This window comes from Quercus suber, unplaced genomic scaffold, assembly GCF_002906115.3.
Source record: "Quercus suber isolate HL8 unplaced genomic scaffold, Cork oak 2.0 scaffold_480, whole genome shotgun sequence".
NCBI classification, from domain to species: domain Eukaryota; kingdom Viridiplantae; phylum Streptophyta; class Magnoliopsida; order Fagales; family Fagaceae; genus Quercus; species Quercus suber.
In genome coordinates this window covers 408897-419054 of record NW_027069931.1, presented here as the reverse complement: position 1 = coordinate 419054, position 10158 = coordinate 408897, and the positions used below count along the sequence as shown (strand labels likewise).

At 34.4% G+C, this 10158-nt stretch overlaps 1 protein-coding gene across 1 annotated transcript; it reads left to right on the top strand.

Annotated features, from left to right (window-relative positions):
* Positions 1–2364, top strand: LOC111997747 (S-adenosylmethionine synthase 2). Its single transcript, XM_024029881.2, has 2 exons — positions 1–242; positions 914–2364. Exon 2 carries the CDS (start codon positions 924–926, stop codon positions 2103–2105), a length of 1182 nt encoding a protein of 393 aa, XP_023885649.1. The 5' UTR covers positions 1–242; positions 914–923; the 3' UTR covers positions 2106–2364.
* Positions 2365–10158: the final 7794 nt, after the last annotated feature.

Here is a 10158-nt window from a genome sequence, read left to right as displayed (position 1 = left end):
TCACCGACGGCTGAGATCATATTAGCAACGTGTAATCTCAGCCGTGGATGTAGACCCCGAGTTACAGTGAATGAATCTAACCCAGAATTCGCTTCTTATTGACACCCACATTCTCTATAAATTAGCACCTAAAACCCCGACTCTGGACTCGTACCGCTTGGCAAGGCAAACCCATTTGATCCACATTTTCACTCAGCCAAGCACAAACCATTCTAACTCTCTCTTTCTCTCTCTCTCTCGAGGTAGGCTTAGTTCGTATCTTTCTTGTTAAGATTTGGTTTGCTCTATTTGTGTAATCTTATAATAGCAATGTGCATTAAGGTTTCAGATCTTAAATATGGGATTATGATAAGTTGGGTATTGGGTGTTTGAGGAAACCCATGAATCAACCATTTTTTTATTTATTTATTTATTTTTTTTGGTGTTTGTGTTTGAGTTTGTGTAAAGGGTATTTCTGTTGGACTGCGAAGTGGAGTCAGGATTTTAATTCATATATGTCATTTAAATCAGTTTGCACTTGTGGGTACTTTTAAGGTTGCTCTAGCAAAGTTTTGAACGATTGTCGGTTGTCAGTTGCTGTTGCTGGGTTTTTGTACTGTGTGCATTTTAATAGATCCATTATGCATTTGTCTGTTGTACTAAGTTATTTTCAATTACTTCCTAGCAATTGTACTAAACAGATCTGTGGGAAAAAAACCCCTCTGATCAGTTTTATATATAATTATATATACACACAATATCACCAACCAACCCCTGGTCTCAAAATTTTGGGGTTGGGTCGGTCACATGTATTCACTTGTAGAAATGTCCCAATGTTTATATGGATCTATTCATAATAGAGTGAATAAATTTGTTTAGTCTCTATAATTGTGGTATTGGTCATAATTTTATTTGATTTTGGTGTACTTTGCAGCTATAAAGAAATGGAGACCTTCCTATTCACCTCTGAATCAGTGAACGAGGGGCACCCAGACAAGCTCTGTGACCAGATCTCTGATGCAGTGCTTGATGCTTGTCTAGCACAGGACCCTGAGAGCAAGGTGGCCTGTGAGACTTGCACCAAGACCAACATGGTCATGGTATTCGGAGAGATCACAACCAAGGCCAATGTGGACTATGAGAAAATTGTGCGTGACACATGTAGAGACATTGGTTTTGTTTCAGACGATGTGGGTCTTGATGCAGACAATTGCAAGGTCCTTGTTAACATTGAGCAGCAGAGTCCTGATATTGCTCAGGGTGTGCACGGTCATCTCACTAAGCGGCCAGAGGAGATTGGTGCTGGTGATCAAGGCCACATGTTTGGCTATGCTACTGATGAGACCCCAGAATTGATGCCATTGAGCCATGTTCTTGCAACCAAGCTTGGCGCTCGCCTCACTGAGGTCCGCAAGAATGGTACATGCCCATGGCTTAGGCCAGATGGGAAAACCCAAGTCACTGTTGAGTATTACAATGAAAAAGGTGCCATGGTTCCAATTCGTGTTCACACCGTGCTCATCTCTACTCAGCATGATGAGACTGTGACAAATGATGAGATTGCAGCTGATCTAAAGGAGCATGTGATTAAGCCTGTGATTCCTGAGAAGTACCTTGATGAGAAGACCATTTTCCACCTTAACCCGTCTGGCCGTTTTGTCATTGGTGGACCTCATGGTGATGCTGGTCTCACCGGCCGGAAGATCATTATTGACACTTATGGTGGATGGGGTGCTCATGGTGGTGGTGCATTTTCTGGGAAGGACCCAACTAAGGTGGACAGGAGTGGAGCTTACATTGTTAGGCAAGCTGCAAAGAGCATTGTGGCTAATGGACTTGCCAGAAGGTGCATTGTGCAAGTTTCTTATGCCATTGGTGTTCCTGAGCCTTTGTCTGTGTTTGTTGACACTTATGGTACTGGAAAGATTCCTGACAAAGAGATCCTCAAGATTGTGAAGGAGAGTTTTGATTTCAGGCCCGGTATGATTTCCATTAATCTTGATCTCAAGAGGGGTGGCAATGGCAGGTTCTTGAAGACTGCTGCTTATGGACATTTTGGTAGGGATGACACTGACTTCACATGGGAGGTGGTGAAGCCCCTTAAGTGGGACAAGGTCCAAGCTTGATTAAGGTCTCGTCTTCACATGGCTCCTACTATTGTGCACTGTTCTTTTTTTTTTTTTTTCTTTTTCTTTTTTGAGGAAAAATTTATTATTATATTTCATGTCTTTTTTCGGGAAGATAATGTTAGGTTTTTATTTTTATTTTTTTATGAGGGTAATGGATATCATAAACAAATTGAAAGATAGTCTCGGAGTTGAATTTTAATGCTGCTAAGAACGCAATAATAATATATGAAAGAGAATCCTTGGTCTGCTGCAACAATGTGAAATGGTATTTGCTTTTTGACACAACGCATGTGAGACCATTGATATGCTTCGCAAGAACTGATTCAAACATTGGTATATAGCGTTTGTTCTCTTTCCCTGCTGGTCCCTGATGTTAGTGAAAGTAGATGAACGTTGGGATGGAGTTTTACAGCTGAAATTCCATTGTTTCCCTTTTTGTTTACAGCACAGTCAGGCGAGGGCATTTTTTTTTTTTTTTTCATTTCTTATAAAAACTTTCTTTAAATGGATTATTAATAAGTGCCCTAAAGGCACTCGTTAACATTCTCCATTTTATATCTGCCACACTCAACTCTCCTCTAATTAGTAATTACCTTGGAAAAAAATGCTCACACACCCTTTAGGGTAGTGATCATTGCACACCCTTAACTTTTATTTTGGCTAATTTATTTCTTGAATTTCACTCATATACTAAATTAATACCTTAGTTAGTATGTTGTTAATTAACTAACAAAAAATTCAAGTGAGATGCCATGAAGCTTAAAAATACCAAAATTCCAATGAATAGAACAAAGAAACGTTGAGAGAGAGAGAGAAAGAGAGAGAGAGAGATGAACCAAAACCACCACCGCATCCCTTCATCCTCCAGTGCCATAGTTCCTTGTTTTGCACCGCTCAACTGCATATTTGGATCTGCCGTTCGACATCCACCATTATTTTGTCGTTTCAATTCCACAAGCCAACACAAAAAACTAACCAAAACCCACCAATTCAATTCCAAATCCTAACAACACAAACAATCAAATTCCATTGAATTCATCAAAATCTAGTTTTTTTTGTTTTTTGTTTTTTTATTTTTAAAATATACTATAAGCAAATAAATATAAAGTTTGCTAGTTAATTTGTCCTAAAAGAAGAAAGAGAAAATTGGTTCCATGTTCATGGCTGGTAGTGGGGTTGAGTAAATTTTACTATAACTTTTTTGGGCTTGAGTTAGTGGTTTTGTGCTTCACCTTCTATGGCTTGATGATGTGGTGTTTTTGGTCAAATCGTTTCTCTCTCTTCTTTCCATCAGGCTTAGACTTGAGACAATTGATTTTGGTATTTTTAAGCTTCACGTATATCCCTCATGCGTTTTTTGTTAGTAAATTAATAACAGACTAATTGAGATATTAATTTGGCACATGTGTGAAGTTTAAGAAGTAAACTAGCCAAATAAAAGTTGAGGAGGGGGGTGCAAGGGCCACCACCCTAAAGTTCCGGGGGTGTGTAAGCATTTTTCCCAACTACTTTGACTAACTTGATGATCCATTTCTCCTTTCATAGTATTGGGATGGAGGGTGAGGTTATGGGTTCAAAACCACTAGGTATGTGTGTTACTTACCATTAAAAAAAGAAATAAAAAGAGGGTGATGTTGCGGGTTTAAGACCCATTGAATGATATTGTAATTTACCAATAAAAAAAATGTTTAGATAGTTGAAGAGTGGTTGATTTATTTTACAGGCTTGTAAATAGGACAGAGTAAATCACGTCAAAGCTAGGATTTTTTTTTTTTTGGTTGCATTTAGCATCATTTTTGTAACATTTTAATTAGTTGTCAAGTTTGTAAAACTATTTAGCAAACTAACATCTCGAGTGTCTAAAACTCGAGTTCCAAGATGGAACTCGAGTTTCAAAAACTTGAGTTGCAAGTGGTGGCAATTTGACATGAAAAGAATATCCATGTGGAACTCAAGTTTTAAAAACTTGAGTTCCACCATTTTCTTTCTAGGGCGTTTGTTCTTCTTCTTCTTCCTCCTCTTTTCCAGATCGTGCTTTGTTATTCTTTATCTTCCTCTATTCTTCGTCTTCTCCTACCAAATTGTCTTTCTCTTTTCTTCCTCTTCCTTTGTTCTTCCTCTTCTCCGGATTGTCTTCCTCTTCCTCTATTCTTCTTCGGATATGCATTTTCCAGATTGTCTTTCTTCTTCCTTTGTCTTCTTTGTATATGGTTCTTCTTTTTCTTCTGGTTTCTTCAAATATACTTCTATAGAACTCAAGTTCCATGTGAATAAATTATTTCACCTCAGTAGTTAGAACTCGAGTCTTTAAAACTCGAGATGTTACTCTCCTAAATTGTTTCTAAGCTTACTAACTAATGAAACAGTAGTGAAAAATCATGCTAATGGGCAAATATCCCCTCAAAGTTTGGTGAAAACTTACATGTGTATAGTGGGCCATACTTATGGCCCATGGTTTTTATTTTATTAATAAGTCTTATTTAGTTTATAGATCTTTATGGATTACTTTTTATTTACTTGTCAAATTAGTAGTCCTAGTAGGAATCCTATTACTAGTACAAGTAAGAGTCTTTATATATACTAATGTATAGCCTCGTGTATATGTACGAGTACAATTAAAAATAATTACAGTTATATGGTTCAAATTATACCTGTTTTTTAGAAGAGTTTCAAATCTATATCTATATATATAATAATAGGTGAAACTGAGAGAAAATCCAATTGAAATTCAAGTTAGAATTCAATTAAAGTCTAATTTTATGCCAGATGCCCATCAAATCTAAGTTTTTTTAATATTTGTGCCAAATGAGTTAATTTAGTGTAGAAAACGAGGAGTCCAATATAAATAAACTATAAAACACCTAATCATATAATTAGAAAAAAATTCAATTTTATAATTTATTTATATAATATATCATGACTATGTACGGTCCATTACTAACTAGGTTATATATGTAAATATTAAACCATAGTTTATAGAAAATTCAATTAGAATCAAAATTGGATTTTGCTTTTGTTAGCTTTCCATACAAATTAAATTATTTAGAATTTTGCTTTTATTTTTTCTAGCTTTGAACTAATGAATATATTTTTTTATACAGTTTCTATTCAAATACTTGTATACGAAGATAATAAATATAACAAACTGTAATTGAGTTGAACGATCCCATACACCTATCTCCATTTAAATTAAGAGATATTATTTGACCAATTTGCTATTTTATTTTGTATTGAATTTAGTAGACTTTCACAGATAATATTTGTGAATTAATATTGTATATGTAGATTCGATAGTGATTTTCAAAATTATATATGTAATAACAATAATATAATGAGAAACTTAGCGTAACCAATATCATGAAAATTGTAAGAAAAACTATTTTAGCACCTTCAAATGTACTGGTCAAACTATGTCCTTTATATTTAATAACCCAAGCTATTATCAATAGCACCATTACGATTCTTCATTCCCATGCGTAAGCATGGGTTACATACTAGTTATACAAAGTATTAGCTTACATTTATACTTCACTCATCACAAAAATAAAATATTAAGGTGCTATAGATTAGAGCAATGACTATGACCACCTTGCCAGAACATGAGTCAAGTGCAACTGATTTTTTAATCTTTTGGGTAGTAAATTCTTATCGGTTTGCATTTGGACTCTCCACTTATATCATTTTTTTTACTTATTAATAACCACTTAACACATTAACAATTTGTAAAAGAAAGTTAATAGCTCTAGCATTTTTTTCATTTTAAAGGCTTTAAAAAAAATTTATAGGTCTAAAATCAAAATCAAAATATACAAATCCAAAAAAATTATCAATAGGAAAGCTAAAAACAATTAAACTCAATCAAACAATTTTATCAAAAACAAACAACCTGACCCTTCACAATTTTTTAAATAAAATAATTTTATTCTTACTCACCTGTAATGACCATATCAAAAGCATACCAAATAAAATAAAATAAAATAAAACCCCTTTAGCGGTTAAGCACCAGAGCCAGAAACTGAAGTCATTGCACATAATCAGCAACAAAACCACCCCCCTAATTCCAAATCCTGGTTCCGTCCCAAATAAGCTCATATATGTGGATTTATTTATAATGTTGTATTTATCTATACTACTATTTAAGGGGCTGCACTTGTTTGGACTAGATTTTTTTTGTTCCAAAAAGACCCCTCTACCCTAAAATTTAGCAGAAACAACACTTGAGGATAATACGGTAATCTATACTACTATTTAAGGGGCTGCACTTGTTTGGACTAGATTTTTTTTGTTCCAAAAAGACCCCTCTACCCTAAAATTTAGCAGAAACAACACTTGAGGATAACACGGTAATAATACCCCTTTAACTCCCACCTAAAACATGGCCTACAAAATAGGACAACTCTCCTGGTGGTTTTCAAACACGACTTGATATCTATTAGAGATTTAAACTGCTACAACTTTCATATTCCTTCTATTACTAAAATACTCAACCCACGTTTTAAACACAATGGATGAAACAGAGTACAATGTTGGTTTTGGAAGTGTTGTGTTTAGGAATGGTCTTTGGATTCTTTTGTTTCTTTGTCCAATGGTATGTTGCCTTGAATCCGTTTCTTCCTTCTAATTATTGAATTGCATTAACATATATTTTATACTCATTTGATTGGGCTTTTTTGTTATGGTAGATTTTTTTTATTAAAATTTTTTAATAACAATTTAGGGGTTCAAAAATTCGTTAGCCATATGGGGTACATAGGAAAAACCTGGCTTTCATAATTCAAAGGAAATTTCCAACAGATGTCTGCATGGCTGCAATTTCTTGCATTGTTCGATCATAACCAGAGGTCCAAAGCTGCTCTCAGGTCTAACTTTCTTTTATGGGTTTAATAAATCATATAAAAAAAAGGATAGATGAAAATGTGAAATTTGATATGTTTTGATTTTTTTTTTTTTTTTCCTTTGATTCTTTAATATTGTTCCTGAGCCTTTGTCTGTGTTTGTTGACACTTATGGTACTGGAAAGATTCCTGACAAAGAGATCCTCAAGATTGTGAAGGAGAGTTTTGATTTCAGGCCCGGTATGATTTCCATTAATCTTGATCTCAAGAGGGGTGGCAATGGCAGGTTCTTGAAGACTGCTGCTTATGGACATTTTGGTAGGGATGACACTGACTTCACATGGGAGGTGGTGAAGCCCCTTAAGTGGGACAAGGTCCAAGCTTGATTAAGGTCTCGTCTTCACATGGCTCCTACTATTGTGCACTGTTCTTTTTTTTTTTTTTTCTTTTTCTTTTTTGAGGAAAAATTTATTATTATATTTCATGTCTTTTTTCGGGAAGATAATGTTAGGTTTTTATTTTTATTTTTTTATGAGGGTAATGGATATCATAAACAAATTGAAAGATAGTCTCGGAGTTGAATTTTAATGCTGCTAAGAACGCAATAATAATATATGAAAGAGAATCCTTGGTCTGCTGCAACAATGTGAAATGGTATTTGCTTTTTGACACAACGCATGTGAGACCATTGATATGCTTCGCAAGAACTGATTCAAACATTGGTATATAGCGTTTGTTCTCTTTCCCTGCTGGTCCCTGATGTTAGTGAAAGTAGATGAACGTTGGGATGGAGTTTTACAGCTGAAATTCCATTGTTTCCCTTTTTGTTTACAGCACAGTCAGGCGAGGGCATCGTGCTCTAGTAATATTTTATGGGTCATGCTAATGAGTGCCCTTAACGAACTCATTGATAATTTATTTAAAAAAAGTTTTGATACCATTTTTATGAGAAATGAAAAAAACTGTTAAAATATTAATTAGTTTTTTTTTTCATTTCTCATAAAACTTTCTTTAAATAGATTATTAATAAGTGTCCTAAAGACACTCGATAACATTCTCCATTTTATATCTGCCACACTCAACTCTCCTCTAATTAGTAATTACCTTGGAAAAAATGCTCACACACCCTTTAGGGTAGTGATCATTGCACACCCTTAAACTTTTATTTTGGCTAATTTATTTCTTGAATTTCACTCATATACTAAATTAATACCTTAGTTAGTATGTTGTTAATTAACTAACAAAAAATTCAAGTGAGATGCCATGAAGCTTAAAAATACCAAAATTCCACTGAATAGAACAAAGAAACGTTGAGAGAGAGAGAGAGAGAGAGAGAGAGAGATGAACCGAAACAACCACCGCATCCCTTCATCCTCCAGTGCCACAGTTCCTTGTTTTGCACCGCTCAACTGCATATCTGGATCTGCCGTTCGACATCCACCATTATTTTGTCGTTTCAATTCCACAAGCCAACACAAAAAACTAACCAAAACCCACCAATTCAATTCCAAATCCTAACAACACAAACAATCAAATTCCATTGAATTCATCAAAATTTAGTTTTTTTTTTTTTTTTGTTTTTTGTTTTTGTTTTGTTTTTTTTGTTTTTTTGTTTTAATTTTAAAATATACTATAAACAAATAAATATAAAGTTTGCTAGTTAATTTGTCCTAAAAGAAGAAAGAGAAAATTGGTTCCATGTTCATGGCTGGTAGTGGGGTTGAGTAAATTTTACTGTAACTTTTTTGGGCTTGAGTTAGTGGTTTTGTGCTTCACCTTCTATGGCTTGATGATGTGGTGTTTTTGGTCAAATCATTTCTCTCTCTTCTTTCCATCAGGCTCAGACTTGAGACAATTGATTTTGGTATTTTTAAGCTTCACGTATATCCCTCATGCGTTTTTCATTAGTAAATTAACAATAGACTAATTGAGATATTAATTTGGCACATGTGTGAAGTTTAAGAAGTAAACTAGCCAAATAAAAGTTGAGGAGGGGGGTGCAAGGGCCACCACCCTAAAGTTCCGGGGGTGTGTAAGCATTTTTCCCAACTACTTTGACTAACTTGATGATCCATTTCTCCTTTCATAGTATTGGGATGGAGGGTGAGGTTATGGGTTCAAAACTACTAGGTATGTGTGTTACTTACCATTAAAAAAAGAAATAAAAAGAGGGTGATGTTGCGGGTTTAAGACCCATTGAATGATATTGTAATTTACCAATAAAAAAAATGTTTAGACAGTTGAAGAGTTGTTGATTTATTTTACAGGCTTGTAAATAGGACAGAGTAAATCACGTCAAAGCTAGGATTTTTTTTTTTGGTTGCATTTAGCATCATTTTTGTAACATTTTAATTAGTTGTCAAGTTTGTAAAACTATTTAGCAAACTAACATCTCGAGTGTCTAAAACTCGAGTTCCAAGATGGAACTCGAGTTTTAAAAACTTGAGTTGCAAGTGGCGGCAATTTGACATGAAAAAAATATCCATGTGGAACTCAAGTTTTAAAAACTTGAGTTCCACCATTTTCTTTCTAGGGCGTTTGTTCTTTTTCTTCTTCCTCCTCTTTTCCAGATTGTGCTTTGTTATTCTTTATCTTCCTCTATTCTTCGTCTTCTCCTACCAAATTGTCTTCCTCTTCCTCTTTTCTTCCTCTTCCTTTGTTCTTCCTCTTCTCCAGATCGTCTTCCTCTTCTCCGGATTGTCTTCCTCTTCCTCTATTCTTCTTCGGATATGCATTTTCCAAATTGTCTTTCTTCTTCCTTTGTCTTCTTTGTATATGGTTCTTCTTTTTCTTCTGGTTTCTTCAAATATACTTCTATAGAACTCAAGTTCCATGTGAATAAATTATTTCACCTCAGTAGTTAGAACTCGACTCTTTAAAGCTCGAGATGTTACTCTCCTAAATTGTTTCTAAGCTTACTAACTAATGAAATAGTAGTGAAAAATCATGCTAATGGGCAAATATCCCCTCAAAGTTTGGTGAAAACTTACATGTGTATAGGGGGCCATACTTATGGGCCATGGTTTTTATTTTATTAATAAGTCTTATTTAGTTTATAGATCTTTATGGATTACTTTTTATTTACTTGTCAAATTAGTAGTCCTAGTAGGAATCCTATTACTAGTACAAGTAAGAGTCTTTATATATACTAATGTGTAGCCTCGTGTATATGTACGAGTACAATTAAAAATAATTACAGTTATATAGTTCAAATT

Excerpts from the sequence above, each read along its gene's own strand:
- LOC111997747 (XM_024029881.2), top strand. The coding sequence starts at position 924 with ATGGAGACCTTCCTATTCACCTCTGAATCAGTGAACGAGGGGCACCCA.